At 43.5% G+C, this 22,428-nt stretch overlaps 1 protein-coding gene across 1 annotated transcript; it reads right to left on the minus strand.

The window, feature by feature from the left end:
* Positions 1-1,113: 1,113 nt before the first annotated feature.
* LOC139070416 (piggyBac transposable element-derived protein 4-like) lies at positions 1,114-2,092 on the minus strand. The gene is made up of 2 exons (XM_070552643.1): positions 1,527-2,092; positions 1,114-1,452 (listed from the first exon to the last, which is right to left on the minus strand). Exons 1-2 carry the CDS (start codon positions 1,953-1,955, stop codon positions 1,423-1,425), a joined length of 459 nt encoding a protein of 152 aa, XP_070408744.1. The 5' UTR covers positions 1,956-2,092; the 3' UTR covers positions 1,114-1,422.
* Between the last annotated feature and the right edge of the window lie 20,336 nt (positions 2,093-22,428).

Below are 22,428 nucleotides of genomic sequence, written 5' to 3' on the forward strand. Positions count from 1 at the left end.
TGCGAGAATTACAACGTTAGGAAATTGCTGCAATACTTGGTATAAGAAAGAAAAAAACTATTTTAATGAAATAAATTATTTAGTAAAATCTTGTTACCACACACCAAACCTTACTTAATACTGTGTTAGCCTGTATCATCTAAACTTTGCCCATAGTTTTAATGATGCGTTCAATATTTCTCTGATTTGATACATTGAGTTAGTAATATATATATATATATATATATATATATATATATATATATATATGTGTGTGTGTGTGTGTGTGTGTGTGTGTGTGTGTGTGTGTGTGTATGTATATATACCGGTATCCTTTACCAAACATTTAAATTTTCTAATATTAAAGTCATTTGAGCACAAAAAAATGCACTTACAAAGCTTCCTATAGAAATATTGTATAACATTTCATAAGTCCCAATTTTTTAAAATGAATTTCATCCTTGGCTTCGGCCGTAACAAAGTATAATAAAATATGTGTGTGTTTCTCAGATTTAACCCCTTTATTGCCAGGTTTATTATCAAAACCAGAAGTTTGAAAACTGTACAAAAAATGAAAAAAATCAAATCATTTTTTGTGGGTTATGTCCAGATTACCTTTTTTGTGGGTAAGTTGTCACAGCCTTGGAGTGTCTCAAATAGGCATAAAATATTTTTTGCTCACTTTGTAGTTTTTGTGTGATGTCAGATTTTCTAAAATAAGCACGTTAAAGTCCTTTGAGCACAAAAAATGCACTTATAAAGCTTCCTATAGAAATATTATATAATATTTCGTGTCCCAATTTTTTACATGAATTTCATCCTTGGCTTTGGCCCTAACAAAATATAATAAAATTTATGTGTGTTTCTCAGATTTAGCCCCTTTATTGCCAGGTTTATTAGCAAAACCCGAAGTTTGAAAACTGTACAAAAAATGGAAAAAAAAAATCAAATCATTTTTTGTGTGTTATGTCCAGATGACCTTTTTTGTGGGTAAGTTGTCACAGCCTTGGAGTGTCACAAATAGGCATAAAATATTTTTGCTCACTTTGTAGTTTTTGTGTGATGTCAGATTTTCTAAAATATGCACTGTTAAAGTCCTTTGAGCACAAAAAATGCACTTACAAGATAGCCAGTTGAACACTTTATTAAAGCACATGAACAAAGAAAGTGTGTGTGTGTGTGTGTGTGTGTGTGTGTGTGTGTGTGTGTGTGTGTGTGTGTGTGTGTGTGTGTGTGTGTGTGTGTGTGTGAGAGAGAGAGAGAAGCACAGAGGGGAGTGAGCTAACAGCTGCAGGTTAAGCACACAACTAATGAGTGCTCCTCACACACAGCCTGTCCACATTTCCTGCAAAAACGTGCATGCAAGCCTGCGCTTTGGTGTGTAGCTCACTGCAGTGGTGGAGTAGGTGAAGGCGAAGAGGGAGGACAGAATCACTCTGCTTCTCATCTGCAGCAGCTGTATGTTGCGACGAGCTGGAATAAAAATAAATAAATAAAATATGCCAATAGGTCGGCAAATTATAATAAAACAAAATAAAATAAATTACCTTGTCCAAGTTGTCAACAGCCCCTTTGCGGCGGTTGTAATCAAGGATTATGGTCGGCTTCTGCTGCGGTCCCTGCTGGATCTCAACCCGATGGTGTTTGGTGCTGAGGAGCAGAACGGTCCGTCTGCGCTTCGGTATGTAGGTCACCGCGGTGGTAGTAGAGGTGAAGGGGAAGGTGAAGAGGGAGGACAAAACCGCTCTGCTTCTCATCTGCAGCAGCTGTGGGGGCAGCTCTGGCTTGTTGCGCCTAAATGTTCCCACAAGACACATTTTATTTTGGAGCAGCTCTTCTCCAAGGGCTAGTGATGTGAAAAAATTGTCCGTGGTGACAGTGCGGCCGCTCAGCCCCTCGGTGAGCTCCAGCACCACCCGCCTACCTTGCTCCCTTTCTGCCGGGGCCGGGGCATATTTTGCCGGCTTTGAGGGCATATACTACTTGGAAGTTGCAGCGACCTCTGAATCCGTCGAGCTGTTCATCCACACACATCTTCACCAGGGTTGTAGGCGAGAGGGAGCCGGGCCACCTGGAAGTCCCACACCTCCCGGAGGGGAACACGCTTGTACTGCTGCACCAACCGGCGTGCTGCCCTCAAGCGGTCATCAAACCGCACTGTTGCCGTCAGCAAATGGAACCTTCGCAGGCTCATTGTGGCAAAAATCGGCCTCCCCGTCTTCTCCCCCCAGAGGCTTGCAGTAGATTCCCCCAGGAACGGAGCACCTGCAGCGGGGACGAGCAGCCCAAGGAATGCGCGGAGTTCCACATCGTCAACATCTGTCCAGTTGTCATGCTTTCTCCTCCCCTCTATATTAGTGTGTTTAATTATTATATCAAGGATTGTTCTTTTTTTATAAAAAATCGAAGCTGTCCGCGAAACGTGTGATCCCACAACGGTGGAAGTGTGAGGCCAACAGAGAATCCTGATGTCAGGTGTTGATCTGCGTGAAAACTTCTTCTCATGCTTGCAGCAGAAAGAAATTAATCTGGATCTGGATCTCACATGTAGTTTTAGTCAATTGGTGCACTTGTGTAAACTGACCCCAACTCCATGTAAACAAACTAAGTTCTGCAGGAATTTGTTTTGCAAAACAAATGTACGCCTTTGAAGTTTTTCAGCTTTCATCTTAATTTTTATCCATGCAAATGCTTTGTGTGGTTGTTAAAATAACGATTTGCAAAAGTAAAATTGTGAGTGAGTATCTGAAATGTTGCAGAAAATCATTTGTTGATGAATATTCATGATTTCAACAGTGTGCATGAGAATTATTTTTTCTAACTATTTTTAGTAATTCCTTCAAAAATACACATCCTCCCCAAAAATTTGATAAATTGCATTGACATAACCAAAGTTATTCACAAAAATACACATGTCAGCACAAAAAAATTCTTTAATGTTGGGTAAGATGATATATATATATATATATATATATATATATATATATATATAACAACAAAAATACAAAAGATGGATAAAAGAAGTAATCGAGATAAGGAGACGTGGATGTGAGACCATGAACAGGGACGATAGAGTTTACTCATTGGATTGCACATGGGACTGCATCATCGGAGAGGGGAGAGTGGGCAGCAGAGGGTGCCAATGTTCTCTGCTGCCCGCAGATAAGCGAAGGAAGTGACGCCACCATCGGCGTCAGCCTGATGATGTTTGCAGCCGCAAACAAAATGTTGCAGGTAATTAAACCTTTTCTGTGTTTTAAAAAGAACTGAAAGATGGAATTTGAAACTAAACACAGCAAGAACACACCAAAGATAGTCTGGTTGTGGTTAGAGTTAGGGTTAGGGTTAGGCACAATCCAGTCACTAAAATGAAATGAAGATGATGACGGTCCTCAAAACAAATACCGGACGATAATGTGTGTGTGTGTGTGAGTGTGTGTCTGTGTGTATGTGTGCATGCATGCGTATGTACGAGTATGTTTATTTGTGTGTTACATATTGACTATCATTGCAGTTATGAACTTATTTCACTTTGTGTTTCATGAACTCTAAGTCCCTACATCCCCAGCAGTTCCCTGAGGTCCAGTGACCAAAGCCTACTGGTTGTGCAGCGCACCAGGCTAAAGACCAAAGGTGACAGACCATTTGCTGCTGTGGCCCCCAGACTCTGGAACTCTCTCCCCCTGAGCCTGAGATCAGTGGACTCAATGGTCTCCTTTAAAAAGCAGCTGAAAACTCACCTGTTCAAGCTGGCTTTGGTGTGACCTTCGTCACCACCCTATCCTCATTCTGCTCTTATTCCACCTTTCCTCGTTCCTATTAATTTTCTCTCCCCCTTTCCTTACATTTTTTGTTCACAATTTTTATTTCTTCTCATTTTAAGCATATTTTGAATAATTTTGTAGAATTTTTTTTATACTTTAATGTTTTTGTGTGAAGCGCCTCATGATTTTCATCGTGAGAGATGCTATATAAAATATTGTTTTCTTTCAGTCTTTCTTTCTATCTCAAACATCTGTCTGTTTTTTTGCACTCAAATGACCACAGGGAAAGATAATTTGCCATTTACAAGATTTTTTTTTGATGTAGACTGAGGTTGGTGTGATAGTTTTGATAAGTCCAAGTTCCAATAAATTCCTTCAAAAAAGGTGTTTTCTTCTCTCATCAAATCTAAAAACATTCCATCACCATCAGTTTCCCATCATGTCTTTTTAACAGAAATTTTAACAAGTGTTGCTGTTGAAGACTGGGGCGTTTTCACCAACAATATATTCTCATCTTTTGTGTATTCATTCTGTGTGTTTCTTCTGATTGCATTATTTGGTTATTTTTTAATGCGGGAAAGAGTTGTTTTACCTTTTTTGCTGACAATTTCGACCACTCCTGTGGTATTCTTCAGAGCTAGCCGCTAATGGCGGTGTCACTTCCTTCTCCTTTTATCTGGCAGCAGAGGATGGTACCAAAGCCACTGCCCGCCCCCAAACTGCAAAATAAAATTATGGAAATGCTACATGGACGACATGCTAGAAATCATACCAAAAGGACAATTGGAGACACCAACAGAACACCTGAACAGCATCAACAAAAAAAACAACAACATAAAAATCACATATGAGGAAGAAATAGAAGGCAGCATAACCTTTGTGGACATGAAAATAAGCAGACAAAAAGACGGGACCCTGAATATAACAAAAAGAAAACCAGCACACACACAGACCAATGTTTATTTTGGACATCGAAACACCCTACCACACATAAAATGTCAGTGATCAGAACATTAGAGCAAACACAACAGCAGAACGAGACCATAAACAAGAGGACCAACAAATACAAAATGATTTAAAGACCTGCGGATACCTGACATCGGCAAAACCATACACAACAGTTATAAAAAGACTGGTACACCCAAAAGACAAGATATCAGCAGGACATAAGTGTGGAGTCTTATACAAAATCCCATGCAAACTCTGCAATAAAACATACATAGGAGAAACCGGACACCAACTCAACACACGAGCAATAGAACATAGAAAAGAGTGTGACAAGTCAAAGGCGCACAAGAGCGACACAACAAGAAGCAGAAAGTACAATAAAGAAACTGTCAGAGTCTCCAGCCAACCGGTTTCCACATAGGACCACAACTCCCAGCAGTCCCTCGCCAGGATTCCCATCATTCCCAACCTACGTCACCAACCGCGGCTATTTACGGAAGTCGCCTTCCATCTCAAGTCACTCAGCCATCATTTCTTTGAACCCATGATCAGAGTTACCAACCTACCAGTTCTTCCAATGAACCCTCTTCAACCATTAAGTGCCCTTGCTTACTTTTGGAATAGCTCCGTGCTTCTGTTTCACTTCGGTCAGCACTCGGGCATTCCTAGATTAAATCGCGTGCCGGCTAAACCCCAGTGCTCGCTGTTCCACGTCTGGGAAGTCACGCACTTTACAGCTCAACTCCTACCAGTCGCCCGAGCGTTTGACAGAAACCAGCTGTAACAGACCACTGCATGTGGAAGAATCATAAAATGGACTGGGACAGAACAAGGGTTATCAACACAGAACAACAAAACGACAAAAGATGGATTACATAGAAATAAGGAGCTGTGGACACAGCCATGAACAGAAACGGGGGGTCTACACATTGGATCATGCATGGGACTGTGTCATTGGCGAGGAGACCATGAGCAGAAGAAAGAACTGATGCTGCCATTAGCAGCTTGCTCTGAAGAAGACCGCAGGGATGGTCAAAGCTGTCAACAAAAAAGGCTAAACAACTCTTTCCTGTGTTGAAAAAAAAACAAAAAACAAATAATGCAATATATTCTCATGTCGGCTCAATGACCCATGTGAAACATGTGGTGGTGAAATGGTTTGTGAAGCAAATATCTAAATTGTTTTAAGATGGCAGCAGTCTATTTTGTGAACCCCCACCATCAAACACACACACACGCATGCACGCACACACACACACACACACACACACACACACACACACACACACACACACACACACACACACACACACACACACACACACACACCTACACACACACACACACACACACACACACACACACACACACACACACACACACACACACACACACACACACATCTTTCTATCATAGTGAGGACCATCCATTGACATTATTGTGATTCCACTATGCCTAACCCCTCAAAATGTCTAAGAGATTCCCTTATTTGCCATTTCATTGGTGCTCTTCCTTTACTGTTGTTGGGGGTAAACACAAACTCTTGGGCAACAAGACTTCAACAGGGTCCCTCTTCTTAACAACTATTACTGTGCTTCAAGTCAGTGGCTTCATTTTATATTATTTGCTGCATGGTGGCGCAGTGGTTAGCACTGTTGCCTCGCAGCACGAAGGTCACAGGTTCAAAACTCGCCTTTCTGCGTGGAGTTGTGTGTTCTCCCCATGCATGCGTGGGTTTCCTCCGGGTACTCCGGTTTCCCCCACAGATCACAACACGCCCTATAGGTTATAAAAATTGTACGTCGCTTTGGATAAAAGCGTCTGCGAAATGAATAAACATAAACATTTAGGGCCCACGTGTCAGAACCAGTAAGTATTTTATCATTTCTGTTTCAATTAAAACTGGCGTTAAGGGCAAAACATACTTGATTTAGAATGCAAACAAAATTAAATGCTGGTTTCATTTCATTGTGCAATTTGAGCAAGCTCTTGGAAAATAAAAATTCAAGATGTGATCAAAGGTCTATTGGGTTTTCTCTTTGCTTATAGGTCATAATAATATTTGGAAACAAACTAAAATATTGTTTTAACTTTACACAGTGTGATAAAATGTTAAGGAGCTGAAAATAAAGTGTCTCTATTTGGTGGAAGTTGTGTCCATTATTTACAAAAGCTGAGTTGATGTGATGTCTCACTTGAATCTTTTTGTTCATGTGGGAGTTCATGATTGGGTACATAACAACGTGTGTATGCATGAGAGTGTTTTTGTGTGATTAATGGATTAGAGGTGGCTAGAGATGCTGCTGTCATGTTGGATTATATGGAGAGACATGCCTCGCTGCTTCATCTCATAGATCATATCAGAGCAAACCTCTCAGATTCCTGCCAATTTTCTGCTTCGGTGCATTTGCTTCTTAAAGCAGCGTGTGTGTATGTGTGTGTTTGTTTGCAAACTAGGTATCTAGTCTCATTTGAGCTCAATACCCAGTCTGTTGTACCTGCTGTTGTGCTGAAGTGTTCAGTCTTGTTCAAGCCTCTGTTTTGAATTTGAGAACTGAGAGTCACAAAAAGGAACATAATTAATTCTAAACACTTGCAGAAGGAGACCTTTATAACACAGCTTGTTTAATGCCATGCTTCCACAAAACGAAAAATTAGGCCCACTGAGGCTCTTTTCTCTAGTTGGAAAACAGAAAATGGGATGTGTTTTGTTTGAACTTTTTTTTGAATAGGTAGAACAAATAAAGGAAGTGTAAATGAAGTGAAAATCAAATGGTAAAAAGGTGCTGTTAGAGAAAAGTTTGTTCTCTGTTTTTCTAAAGCACTTTTCTCACTTGGCTGCCACTGTTGGTGGCTCTTTGGAGATGAGAAACGACAAGAGAATGTTCATGTTTTCAGAATTGCTTCATGCAAAATATGTCGCCACAGTTTAGTCACTGTTATAGTACATGGCCTGTATTTGATATAGCACCTTCTAGAGTCCACGTCATTCACACACACTGGTGGTGAGAAGCTACAATGTAGCCACAGCTGTCCTGTGGTGCACTGACAGAGGTAAGGCTGCTGTACAAAGGCACCTCCGGTCCCTCCAACCACCACCAGCAGGCCAGGTGGGTTGAGTGTCTTGCCCAAGGACACAACAACAGTTTCAGACTCAAACCTGCAGCCTTCCGATTAATTCAATTCAATTCAATTTTATTTATATAGCGTCAAATCACGACAAGAGTCGTCTCAAGGCACTTCACATAATAAACATTCCAATTCACAGTTCATTAAGCCAATCAGAAAAAAATGTTTCCTATATAAGGAACCCAGCAAATTGCATCAAGTCACTGACTAGTGTCAGTGACTATACAGCAATCCTCATACTAAACAAGCATGAAACGACAGTGGAGAGGAAAACTCCCTTTTAACAGGAAGAAACCTCCAGAGAATCCTGGCTCAGTATAAGCAGCCATCCTCCACGACTCACTGGGGATCGAGAAGACAGAGCAGACACACACACACACACACACACACACACACACACACACACACACACACACACACACACACACACACACACACACACACACACACACACACACACAAAGACAAGTAATGTGTCAATAGTTATATTGTGATGTCTTAGTAAATATTCTATTTGGTGAAAGATAAACTTTATAGTATTAATCCTAGTGGATCTATAATTAAACGGATAAACTAGCAGTAGCACATCAAAAGTCAATGAAAACAAAAAGTTATTATCAGGAGAGAGAGAATGTTTAAGTGGTTAGCAGCAGTGTGCTAGTCGATGGCCCCCTCCATGAGGCCACCACAGCTCAGCAGAACGTCATCGCAGCTTCTTCTGGGGAGAAAATCACTTACAGAGAAAATAAAGTTAACAGCTGAAATTGCACAAAATAGTACAGTTAAAGAGCAGACTGTAGAAGAAAGAAGTAGAGTGTGAAAAGTGGTCAGTGTGTCCTCCAGCAGTCTAAGCCTATAGCAGCATAACTACAGAGATAACTCAGGATAATCTATCCTATTTTGATGTAGGCATGTTGGAGGCAGGGCAAGGGAGAGTCGTCTTTACCGACTGTACACTCCACCTCCCTCTACTCCCCCACTTGTCCAGATTCAGGCTAACATCAGATTTTAACCATAGGCCCTATCTAATAAAAATGTTTTAAGCCTATTCTTAAAAGTAGACAAAGTGTCTGCCTCACGGACTAAAGCTGGGAGCTGGTTCCACAGGAGAGGAGTCTGATAACTAAAAGATCTGCCTCCCATCCAAAGTTTAGATATTCTTGGAACCACCAGTAGACCTGCAGTCTGAGAGCGAAGTGCTCGGTTAGGAACATATGGAACAATCAGATTACTGATGTATGATGGACCTTGATTATTAAGAGCTTTATATGTGAGAAGAAGGATCTTAAAATCTACTCTGAATTTAACAGGTAGCCAATGTAGGGAAGCTAAGACAGGAGAGATATGACCTCTCTTTTTAATTCTCATCAGAACTCTAGCTGCAGCATTTTGGACAAGCTGAAGCCTTTTAACTACATTCTGTGGACTTCCTGAGAGTAATGAATTACAGTAATCCAGTCTTGATGTAATAAATGCATGAACTAGTTTTACAGCATCACTCCTGGAAAGGATGCTTCTAATCTTAGCAATATTCCGAAGGTGGAAAAAGGAAATCCGACAAACTTGTGAAACCTGGGATTTGAATGACATGTCCTGGTCAAAGATAACACCAAGGTTTCTTGCTTTGTTCTCGGAGACCAATGTAATGCCATCAAGGTCATACGATTGGCTAAGCAATTTCCTTTTCTGGATTTCTGGTCCAAAGATGAGAACTTCCATCTTGTCTTGATTTAAAAGCAAGAAGTTTAGAGTCATCCAATGTTTTATGTCCTCAAGACAAGCCTGTAATCTACCCAACCGAATAGGTTCATCAGGGTTAATGGATAAATATAACTGAGTATCGTCAGCATAACAGTGGAAGTTTATCCCATGCTGTCTAATGATTTTACCAATTGGGAGCATATATATAGTAAAAACAATTGGTCCAAGCACTGAACCCTGTGGTACTCCGCAAGTAACCCTGGAGTATGAAGAAGATTTGTCATGTACATTTACAAAATGAAATCTGTCAGACAGGTAGGATTTAAACCAGCCTAACGCTGTTCCATTGATCCCTACAACATGTTCAAGTCTTTCTAAAAGAACATTGTGATCAACTGTGTCAAAGGCAGCACTGTACGGGAGATTACAAGTCAACTCCTCTGCCTCTCTCACCATGTTCATCTTCCATTGAACTCTAATATGTTCACCGAAACCCCCGACGCCCCCACTCCGTTCCACCCAAGAATTAAATAAATAAAATTGAGGAGGGACAACATTTTAGTACACTTTTTACAATTTCATCCACATAAGAGAAAGTCCATGAGATGACAATAAAATGTTTTGTGACCTTTTGAAAACTCCTTCTGTAGGATCTTACCAAACTTTTTTCTTTTACAAGTCAACCTGTGGCTCACCCTCCTTTTTTATTTTCATGATTTTATTTATTTATTTTATTCTTGTGAATAATTGTTTGTTCTTCTTCTAGTTACTGTTGCTTATTCAGACAAGTTGTTGCTGTTAATTGCAAGATCATTTAAACATTTAATTGGATGGATGGATGGATAGATAGATAGATAGATAGATAGATAGATTGATAGATAGATAGATAGATAGATAGATAGATGATAGATAGATAGATAGATAGATAGATAGATAGATAGATAGATAGATAGATAGATAGATAGATGATAGATAGATAGATAGATAGATAGATAGATAGATAGATAGATAGATAGATAGATGATAGATAGATAGATAGATAGATAGATAGATAGATAGATAGATAGATAGATGATAGATAGATAGATAGATAGATAGATAGATAGATAGATAGATAGATAGATAGATAGATAGATAGATAGATAGATAGATAGATAAATAGATAGATAGATAGATAGATAGATAGATAGATAGATAGATAGATAGATAGATAGATAGATAGATAGATAGATAGATAGATAGATAGATAGATGATAGATAGATAGATAGATAGATAGATAGATAGATAGATAGATAGATAGATAGATAGATAGATAGATAGATAGATAGATAGATAGATATGTAAAGTATGGGTAGTTTACATCTTACTTATGAACCATAAAATGTGAGATTCCATAGAAATATGAAATATCAATCTGATGGATCTTTGAATATTTAAACCGGAAGATCAGAACTTTTTATTGCAGGGATTACAGTTTTTTCGATAGCTAAAACTCAAAAATCAAAAATGAGGCACAAATTTCACAACCTCCACTTCTGTTCCCAATTGCCTGACTCCATTTATCACTACTTAAGATTGTCACATCATAGCACTCTGATTGTCCTCCTTTACACTCTGTTGTCAATTTCACATCACCATGCTGTCAAAACACAGCACACAATTTTCACGTTTACACACACTTGTCAAACAAACTCTCAAAGCCTCAATCAACAACACACAACTATTCAAATCTCTAAACTTTCAGGTCTGGTGAGCAATTTGCAATCAGGGACTGCAGCATGAAAGGAGGCTTGATGCTCTGTTTTGTTTGATGCGCAATGGAGAACAGAGACAACAGAGAAGGAGATGAGTACGTATGGGAGGAGGAGGAGGAGGAGGAGGAGGAGGAGGAGGAGGAGGAGGAGGAGGACAACGACGGGGAAGAGGAAGAGAAAGAGGAGGATAAAGAGGAGGACGAGGAAGAGGAGAAGGAGGAGAAAGAGGAGGATGGGGAAGAGGAGGAGGAGGAGAAAGAGGAGGGCGGGGAAGAGGAAGAGGAGGAGGACAACAAGGAGAAGCAAGGGAATGAAGAAGGAGAATCCAAATCTCCAATGAGATTCGTGCCACTGTATTGGACCATGTGCTCAACCATGGGTTGACCATGCAGGAGGCTGGCCAGAGGTTCCAGCCAAACCTCAGCCATTTCACAGTGTCGACCATCATAAAGACGTTCAGGATGGAGAACAGGTATGAAATTTATTTTTCATGTGTATTGTAATACACCATTCAATAGATTACAGCACTTTTTCCTAAACAGTGTTTTGGGACACATTTGTGGGTTGCAGTCATATTGTTTTGGGTCCCTTTATTCTTTGTTTCCCACATTTTGTTATCAATTATTATTTCAAAACATTTAAGTAAAGGAAAATGATTCAAAGACAGCAAATATTTCCATGAATAACTGTGAAAAGCAAATGTCATTTTTGTTTCCCAGGTACTGTAATTTCTTGAAGAAATTTAAAGAAAAATCCAAGAAATTCTATGAAACACAGCATTAGAAAACACATGTGTGCAGTAAAAAGTAGTGAAAAAAGCAACTCTACAAGCTCACAAAACAGTGCAAAGTGATGTGTTGAGCATGTAGTTGTGCTGTTCACTCGTTTGGGTCTTAGGCTAGCGTCTACAGTAATCTCTTTGAGGTCACTAGCAGAAAAGTTTGGGAACCAGTACACTACAATGTGCTCACAGTATTACTGTAATATTTTCAGGGTGGCCAGAGAACCTCATCGTGGAGGAAGAACTTTGATTGTCACACAGCAAAAAGAGACAGCCATTGTAGACATGGTCTGTGAAAACAATACCCTCACACTAAAACGGACACAAACAAGGGTCTTGGCTGACAATACCATCTTCAATGACCTCCACACAATCAGCATCTCAACAATACATCGCATACTTCACAGAAATTTAATGACAATTAAGCAAGTCTACAGGGTTCCATTCCAACGCAACACAAACCGTGTGAAGGCTTTACATCGAGAGTATGTGCTTTTAAGTCCCATATATTCATCACTGACACATGCATGCATTGTACCACTATACAGTAATCTTTTGTAATAGTGTTCCTTTTCTACATTGTCTCAATGTAGCATACTGTCTCTGTGTCCATAGTGTAACTTGTATTCTCATACTGTCTGCTTCAGCGTATCCAGGACTATGACACAGCCAACGAAAGCTATGAATACATCTCCATAGATGAGGCTGGGTTCAACCTGATAAAAAGGAGACACCGGGGAAGAAATGTGATTGGCCAGCGGGCCATAATCGAGGTAACAGGCCTGCATGGTGACAACATCACTATGTGTGCGACCATGAACTACCATGGCATCCTACACCGACATGCCCACCTAGGGGCATACAACACAACGCTGCTACTCTAATTCCTAAACGGTGTGTATGATGTGCTTGTTGAACCTGATGGTATAGATAACCCACAGCTGGTCAACCATATAATAATTTGGGACAATGTAAGTTTTCACAAGGCTACCCAGGTGTATGAGTGGTTTCAGGACCACCCACAGTTTTCTGTTTTATACCTTCCACCTTATTCCCCCTTCCTCAATCCCACTGAGGAGTTTTTCTCCACCTGGAGGTGGAAGGTGTACGAGAGGAATCCACAGAGCCAGGTCCCACTGCTTCAAGCCATGGAGGCTTGTGGAGATGTGGGCTTTAAGGCCTGTTAGGGCTTCATCAGGCACTCGAGGCGGTACTTCCAGCACTGTTTGGACCAGGAGAACATCGCCTGTGATGTTGACGAGGCCCTCTGGCCAGACAGAGACCGGAGGCATGATGCCCCATAATTATGCTTGAATGGGAGAGGGGTTGGGGGTTTAAAAATAAAATGTTTTGTCTCAAAATGTGTGTGAGGCCTAATGTTTGTCTCAGAGAAAAGTGGGCACTGTCATATATTCAGTGTGTAATTCATTGTGCTCCATTTAGACAATTGCGTTTTCAGTTTTGCTCTTCAGTGTTCTTTCCATTGTAGCAACATGGATGGCCTCATGTGTGACCCAAAGGTCACACATCCTCAGCTGGGTCAAGCTGTCCTGGCTGTACTTCTATCTACAGATTATCCATCACAGGGGACGCAAAGTCTGCTGTAAACCATCTTTAATCTGACTGCCTTTATCTGACTGCTGTTCAGTCTGCAAGATGAAGGACACTTCCAATATTTAAAAGAATCAGTTTAAATAAACTCTTTTCACTGTCTAATACAATGTTCATAAATAATCATCAAGGTTCATTATAAATGTATTTAATAACTGAAATTAATTATTTTTCTTTGGTTAATAATAATTATTTATGATAATCAGTAATGTTTAACAGTGACAAGAAGATGACTGCACTTATACACACCATGCAGGACACAGTAAATCAGGTTAAAGTCAGTTTTTTTCGATTGCTAAAATGCATTTTTCAAAACTGTACGTTTCTTTCAAAACTGCACACAGAAAACCCCAAACATAACACACAAATTCTTAAACCGTGATTTCCCTTTGCAACAAAACCCTGCCACCACATATCGTAACGTTCCCAAAACGGAACACGTGTTTTCATTTGGTAAACACAGCCACATTTTCACATGACACACACATACCATTCATTGCTTTAACACAAGTAGCCTTTGGGTGAACACTACCAAGCATGGAAAGAACACTGAAGAGCAAAAGTGAAAACTCAGTTGTCTAAGTGGAACACAATGACTTATACACTGAATGTATCACAGTGCCCACTTTTCTCTGAGACAAACATTAGACATCACAAATTCTGAGACAAGACATTTTATTTTTACAGGTAACCCCCCCCCCCCCAAAATTTTGAGACAAAACATTTTACTTTTACAGTTAAACCCCCCACCCCCCACCCCCTCTCCCATTCAAGCAAAATCATGAGGCATCATGCCTCCGGTCTCTGTCTAGCCAGAGGGCCTCATCAACATCCTCCTGGTCCAAACTGTCACTAACGTGACAGTGAGCGAAGCGGAGATGAGGTGAGTATCCAAACGGGGTGAGGAAGACAGGCAGACAGGTAGGAACGTTTAACAATAACTTTAATATGAAGCACGCAGAACATAGAAAAAATGATCCAACACGAGACACAGAACTGAAGGGTTTAAATACAAGAGGGCTGGGAGTTTGGGTGATTGGAAAATGAGAGGCAGGTGGGAGCAATTAACAGAGACACAGGACTAAACCAAAAGGGGAGACAGGACAGGGTGTGACAGTACACCCCCCCCCCCCCCCTCCCCTTCAAAGGGCGGATTCCAGATGCCCACAGGAAAATAGAGCAGGGCGGGAGGAGGGGGACCTGGAGGGAGGGCCGAGAGGGACCGAGGGCCCGATGAAGAGGAGGCAGGGACCAGTAGAGTCCGGGGGCCTGCGCCTGGGGCAGAGAAGGCGGTGACAACGGGCTCTTGGGGGCCTGCGTCTGTGGCAGAGGAGGAGGCGACGACAGGCTCTTGGGGGCCTGCGTCTGTGGCAGAGGAGGCGGTGACGACGGGCTCTTGGGGGCCTGCATCTGTGGCAGAGGAGGCGGTGACGGCGGGCTCTTAGTGGCCTGCGTCTGGGGCAGAGGAGGAGGCGACAATGAGCTCTAGGAGGCCTGCGTCTGGGACAGAGGAGGAGACGAGGATGGACTCTTGGGGGCCCGTGCCTGATGAGGGCAGGACTGGCAGTAACCGGAGGCAGAGATGCCGGAGGAGACGTCCTTGACTTCTGGACTGGAGGCGGCGGCGGCGACCTCTGGGCTGGAGGTGTCGTCGTCAGCCTCTGGGCTGGAGACAGCGTCGACCACTGGACAGGAGACGGCGGAGACGTTGGACTGGAGGGGACGTCGACCTCTGGACTGGAGGGAGCGTCGACCTCTGGACACGAGGGAGCGTCAACCTCTGGACACGAAGGAACGTTGACCTCTGGACACAAAGGAGCGTCGAACTCTGGACTGGAGAGAGCGTCGACCTCTGGACTGGAGAGAGCGTCAACCTCTGGACTGGAGAGAGCTTCGACCTCTGGATTGGAGAGAGCGTCGACCTCTGGACTGGAGAGAGCGTCGACCTCTGGACTGGATGAGGCGTCGACCTCTGGAGTGGATGAGGCGTCGACCTCTGGAGTGGATGAGTCGTTGACCTCTGGAGTGGATGAGGCGTCGACCTCTGGAGTGGATGAGGCGTCGACCTCTGGAGTGGATGAGGCGTCGACCTCTGGAGTGGATGAGGCGTCGACTTCAGGACACGAGGAGGCATCGACTTCAGAACACGAGGAGGCGTCGACTTCAGAACATGAGGAGGCGTCGACTACAGGACTGGAAGAGGCATTGACCACCATCGACTTCTGGTCCGGGAGCGTCGATTCCTGGTCCGGAGGCATCGACTTATGGTCCATCGACTTCTGGACCGTCGACTTCTGGTCCAGGGGCGTCGACTTCTGGTCCGGGAACGTCGACTTCTGGACCGTCGACTTCTGGTCCGGGAGCGTCGACTTCTGGACCATTGACTTCTGGTCCGGGAGCGTTGACTTCTGGACCGTCGACTTCTGGACCGTCGACTTCTGGTCTGGGGGCGTCGACTTCTGGTCCGGGAGCGTCGACTTCTGGATCGTCGGCTACTGGACCGCCGGCCTCTGGACCGCCGGCTTCTGGACCGCCGGTTTCTGGACCGCCGGCCTCTGGACCGCCGGCTTCTGGAGTGGAGGAGGAGTTGCTGCAGATGGGACCGCTTGGACAGGCTGGACCGGATGCGGTGCGACCTCCGGGACCACCGCTGGAACTGGATACAGTGCGACCTCCGGGACCACCACGGGAACTGGATGTGGTGCATCCACCGGGACTACCGCTGGAACAGGATGCAGTGCGACCTCCGGGACCACCACGGGAACAGGATGTGGTGCATCCACCGGGACAACCACTGGAACAGGATGCGACTGAACTGGTGGTGCTGGAAACTGGGATAGGAGGGAGGATAGAGTGTCCAGTTGGAGCTCCTGGAGACTGAGGCTCTGATGGAGTTGGGCCAGCTCAGCTCGGAGACCGACGAGCTCTGCTGGGTGGACTGCAGGCTTGCTCCTCTGGCTCTGAGACGAGGGAGCTGCTGGCTGGACTGAAACCCTCTCCTGGTGATTCGGGTAGGATAGGGTGTCCAGGTGGGACTCCTGGAGGCTGACAAGCTGACGGACCTGGCCAAGCTCCGCCTGGAGACCTGCAAGCTCTGTCAGCTGGGCTGTGGGCATTGTTCCTCCGCCTGCAGATGACGGAGGCGCGGATTGGACCGGAGACGGGACTGCTGGTCTGACTGGGGCGGGTCCAAGCAGGTGCGCCGAGCCGGGGCAGCGGCAAGCTCGCGGCTCCGTCCTGGGACACAGGATTGCGGTGGAGCCCGGCATCCTTCCCCACGCCACGGGGCAGCTCCAGGGGAGCACACAGCCAGTCTGGTGCCCACGTAGCTGGTGCGATCTGGAAGCGTCTCCCGGTCCAGCCTCTCATCTGGCTCCGGGAGGGTGGAGAGGACCGCAGAGGCTGAAGGTCGGTGACGGCGTCTGCGGCGAGGCGAAGCCGGAGGAGGAGAAGCCGGCCAGTGGTCCGAGGAGAGGAACTGGAGCATGCACTCCCAGGGGAGAATCTCCCCGCTGGATCCTTTACAGGGTTGGATCATTCTGTCACTAACGTGCCGGTGAGCGAAGCGGAGATAAGGTGAGGATCCAAATGGGGTGAGGAAGACAGGCAGACAGGTAGGAACGTTCAACAATAACTTTAAGATGAAGCACACAGGACATAGAAAGAATGATCCAACACGAGACACAGAACTGAAGGGGTTTAAATAAAAGAGGGCTGGGAGTTTGGGTGATTGGAAAACGAGAGGCAGGTGGGAGCAATTACAGTTTTTTTCAATTGCTAAAACACATTTTTCAAAACTGTACGTTTCTTTCAAAACTGCACACACAAAACCCCAAACATAACACACAAATTCCTAAACCGTGGCTTCCCTTTGCAACAAAACCCTGCCATCACATATCGTAACATGTTCCCAAAATGGAACACGTGTTTTCATTTGGTAAACACAGCCACATTTTCACATGACACACACATACCATTCATTGCTTAAACACAAGTAGCCTTTGGGTGAACACTACCAAGCATAGAAAGAACACTGAAGAGCAAAACTGAAAACACAATTGTCTAAATGGAACACAATGAATTACACACTGAATGTACGACAGTGCCCACTTTTCTCTGAGACAAACATTAGACATCACACAAATTTTGAGGCAAAAAAAATTTACTTTTACAGTTAACCCCCCCCCCCCCACACACACACACACACACACACCCACACACACACCCACACACACAAATTTTGAGACAAAACATTTTATTTTTACAGTTAACCCCCCACCCCTCTCCCATTCAAGCATAATCATGGGGCATAATCATGGGGCATCATGCCTCCGGTCTCTGTCTGGCCAGAGGGCCTCATCAACATCACCGGCGATGTCCTTCTGGTCCAAACAGCGCTGGAAGTACCGCCTCGAGTGCCTCATCAAGCCCTGACAGGCCTCAAAGGCCACATCTCTACAAGCCTCCTCCATGGCTTGAAGCAGTGGGACCTGGCTCTGTGGATTCCTTTCGTACACCTTCCACCTCCAGGCTGAGAAAAACTCCTCAGTGGGATTGAGGAAGGGGGAATAAGGTGGAAGGTATAAAATGGAAACCCGTGGGTGGTCCTGAAACCACTCATGCACCTGGGTAGCCTTGTGCAAACTTACTTTTATGCTGCAGTCCCTGATTCCAAATTGCTCGCCAGACCCGAAAGTTTAGAGATTTGAATATTTGTGCGTTGTTGATTGAAGCTTTGAGAATTTATGTGGAAAGTGTGTGTAAACCTGAAAATTGTGTGTTGTGTTTTGACAGCAAGGTAATATGAAATTGACATCAGTGTGTAAAGGAGGAAAATCAGAGTTCTAATATGATAAGGAGATCTTAAGTAGTGATAAATTGAATCAAGCGATTGGGAAAAGAAGTAGAGGTTGTGAAAATTGTGCCTCATTTTTGCTTTTTGAGTTTTAGCAATAAAAAAAACTGTAACAGAGACATGGGACTAAACCAAAAGGGGAGACTGGACAGGGTGTGACACAAACAACGCTGGAAGTACCGCCTCGAGTGCCTCATGAAGCCCTGACAGGCCTCAAAGGCCACATCTCTCTACAAGCCTCCTCCATGGCTTGAAGCCGTGGGACCTGGCTCTGTGGATTCCTTTCGTACACCTTCCACCTCCAGGCTGAGAAAAACTCCTCAGTGGGATTGAGGAAGGGGGAATGAGGTGGAAGGTATAAAATGGAAAATCGTGGGTGGTCCTGAAACCACTCCTACACCTGGGTAGCCTTGTGGAAACTTACTTTTATGCTGCAGTCCCTGATTGCAGATTGCTCGCCAGACCCGAAAGTTTAGAGATTTGAATATTTGTGTGTTGTTGATTGAAGCTTTGAGAATTTATGTGAGAAGTGTGTGTAAACCTGAAAATTGTGTGTTGTGTTTTGACAGCAAGGTAATGTGAAATTGACATCAGAGTGTAAAGGAGGAAAATCAGAGTTCTAATATGATAAGGAAATCTTAAGTAGTGATAAACTGAGTCAAGCAATTGGGAATAGAAGTAGAGGTTGTGAAAATTGTGCCTCATTTTTGCTTTTTGAGTTTTAGCAATCGAAAAAAAACTGTGACAGGAGCTACTTTATCTAAGATACTGCAGCATTGTTTATCCAATGACTGGATGAACAAGCTTGGATCATCACCCTGAACTGAGCTGCTGTCAAATAATCTAGAAAATCCATCCACTGCTGACTGATTAATGATACGTTTCTTTGATTTTAGGTTGTGAGGGACAGATTCAACATTAGATAGGGCATTAAAGAAAATGCAGCTGTGGTCACTCACATGAACCTCTTCAACTTGTAAATGACTGATTTTTTGTCTCAAAGAGAAAACAAGATATAGAGTGTGGCCCACTTTGTGTGTGGGGCCTGAAACGTGCTGCTCGAAGTTAAAATACTCCATAATAGACATGAACTCCACTGATGTGCTACAATTAGGATCATTAATGTGTAAGTTAAAATCACCAAGGATTAAAACTTTTTCTAGTTTGTTCACTGATGATAGAAATTCTGCTAATTCAGAGAGAAAAGGGCCAGCTTGACTGGGAGGTCGGTAGATTAAAATACAGTGAAATACATTTTGTAACCCTGCTTTGATTTCCTGACATTCAAAAGTTGTAAAAGAGCCATTTTTCACCAGATTACAGACATGTTTGTCCTTAAAGACCAGCGCAAGACCTCCACCACAACGTGTCGGGCATGGTGGGGTAAACACAGCGGTTTGGTGGACATATTTCATTGAATTGTACAAAATAGCCATCTTGCTGCCTCATCTCCATAAACAATAAATAGTCCAACTTTTCTCTGGTGAACAGCTCATTTAAAATAAAGGTTTTGTTTGAGATGGAGCGGGCATTCAGCACATTAAACTGAATCCTGGAGAACATGTGTCTTCTTAACCTGTTGGAGAAGGATGGGTCGTAAACATCTGGTGTTCTGGGTTCTCCGGACATGAATACAGTTTATGTCTTTGCTGGTTGATAAATGAACTGGAATAGGGAAACTTTTGGGTTTGTCAGCAGAAGACAACATTTTGGGAATTGTGACCTTTGGAAGACACACAGAAGACTGTTGCTTCATGGGGGGACTGTAGGAAGTGATGTTATTTGAAGTTGAGTTTTGAGCAAAGGCCGAAGAAGGTGAAGACCTCTGGGATGTAAACCATCATGTCTGTGGAAGGGAATCCACCATAGATGTATATCCATGGCACTGCACAGCATACCGGATGTTAGCGGTTAGCATGCTTGAGCCATGTCGGTTAGGGTGAATACCATCTCACCTGAAAAAGGAGAAACGGTTCCAAAACAGGTTAAAATTATTGATGAAACCAAAACTGTGGGACCTGCAAGCAGACTGAAGCCAGGAGTGGAGAGAGAGCAGATGGCTAAAACCTCCATATCCATGAGAAACTGTGGGGATTGAGCCAGAGATGAAAACAGACATTTCACTCTCTTCAGAATGTCAAAGAGATGGTTAAAATGCTGTTGAGTGATGACAGACTGTGTAACATTGTTTGATCCCACATGAATGATCACTCTTTTAACTGAAGCTGGGATGGAGTACAGCAGACCAGGAAGTTTATCCAGGAGAGCGTATGGTGGCTAATGGAAAACATCTCGTCATGACATTAAAAAAGCAGACATTCCTGATTATTGAATCACCTACCAGCAAAGTGGTAGGTGAAAACAGTGGACGGGGTGTAGAGGGCTCCTAATTTGTGTCCCTGTGGAGTAGTGGAGGATTCTGGGTTTGGGTTCCTGTGGTGTCAGGGAACTGGGGGGTTTGAGGTGGAGGGTTTGCTATGGAGGAGCTCACCTCCTGAGCCAGGGAGGAGGTCCAGCAGAGTGTCAACGCACAACATCCTTTAGTATTTTGCGTCGGGCATCAGAGGTTGAGGTCTGGGGGGGAATAGACTGCTGAGGTTGCTTCTTCCGGACTGCAGGCTCCTGCTGGATGGGATCTGATGGTTGGGAGGAAAGAGGAGGCATGGAGGAATCAGCTGGTTGTTCCTCAGCAAGTGGAGAGAAGCGGTTTGAAAGATTGAGGTCAGATGGGGGGTTGGGATCAACCACAGGGGCTCTCCTATGGCCACTGTTGGGTTATCTTTTAACAAAACCAGGTCACCTTAAGAGAAGTCAAACGCACAGAGGATTAGAGCAATATTATTGTTCAATTTTACTTTGCAAAGTGGAGAGATGAAATGAATACACACCCAAGCACGGTTCACAGGATCTCTCAGAGAACATCCGTCCTCTCAGGGTTTTTATTAGCAAGCACACACAACACATCACATTCCTAAACTGCTCCGTAGAGATTCAGGTGGAAAGCTGTTTAACATAGGGGGTAAAAACAATGCCACAACTCCCTCATACAAAACCAGGTGCATTCAGTCAACATGCTGTTTCCCATGGGAGTATAACTGATAACCTTCTGAGGAAGGTCGTTCTCCTCCCTGTCGAGATGGGAAGTCTGGCACAGGATAACACTTGCATTTTAACGAAGCAACAGGTGTTTTACTTATATGGCAGCTATGATTTTAAGCGGCATTGTCAGCGAAAACCAATTTTTCTCTATCAGCCACGTACCACAACCTCTGACCAAGATGACAATTGGTCAGGAGTAGAGCTGGAAGTCGGATTTCGTGGTGCAGAGGGATCCCAAGCAATGGTGTCTTGGAGTAGAGAGTTTTGCACGGATGTTTTATCTTCAAACTGACTGACAGTGGTCTCAGACAGTGCAGGAAAACGAGATCTAAAACTATCCAGCACCATTTCCTTCTTTTGCAGTTCAGCAGAGAGCCGTCGTATATCCTCTTTAAGGTTTTCAATTATTTTATTTGCTTTGGAATGCATAAAGGAATCATTGTGGGGCAGAAACATCGGGATGACAGACATTCAAGATAGCTTCAAGGTTGCTTACACTTTAGCTGAGCTGCCTCTGTCAGATCCGAAAGATTTGTATTCCAAATAAAGGTCCAACAAGTCAAAGAATCCAAAAAATAAACAAAGGTCCAGCAAAGTTCCAACAAAATCACAAAATCCAGAGATCAGTGACAGGAAAAAGCAGGTTTTAAGATAGAGCACAAAAAGTAGGAGCTGAAGTAAACACATCTGCCACGTCTCAAGGAACAGGAAGAATTGTTGATTCTTTGATCTTTGCACTTACAAAATTTGTTATACAATGTAGATTCCAGCTGAGTAATGTCTTTCATAGAATATTTTACAACAAA

The sequence above is a fragment of the Nothobranchius furzeri genome, chromosome 6 (genome assembly GCF_043380555.1).
Source record: "Nothobranchius furzeri strain GRZ-AD chromosome 6, NfurGRZ-RIMD1, whole genome shotgun sequence".
In the NCBI taxonomy this organism is placed as follows: Eukaryota; Metazoa; Chordata; class Actinopteri; order Cyprinodontiformes; family Nothobranchiidae; genus Nothobranchius; species Nothobranchius furzeri.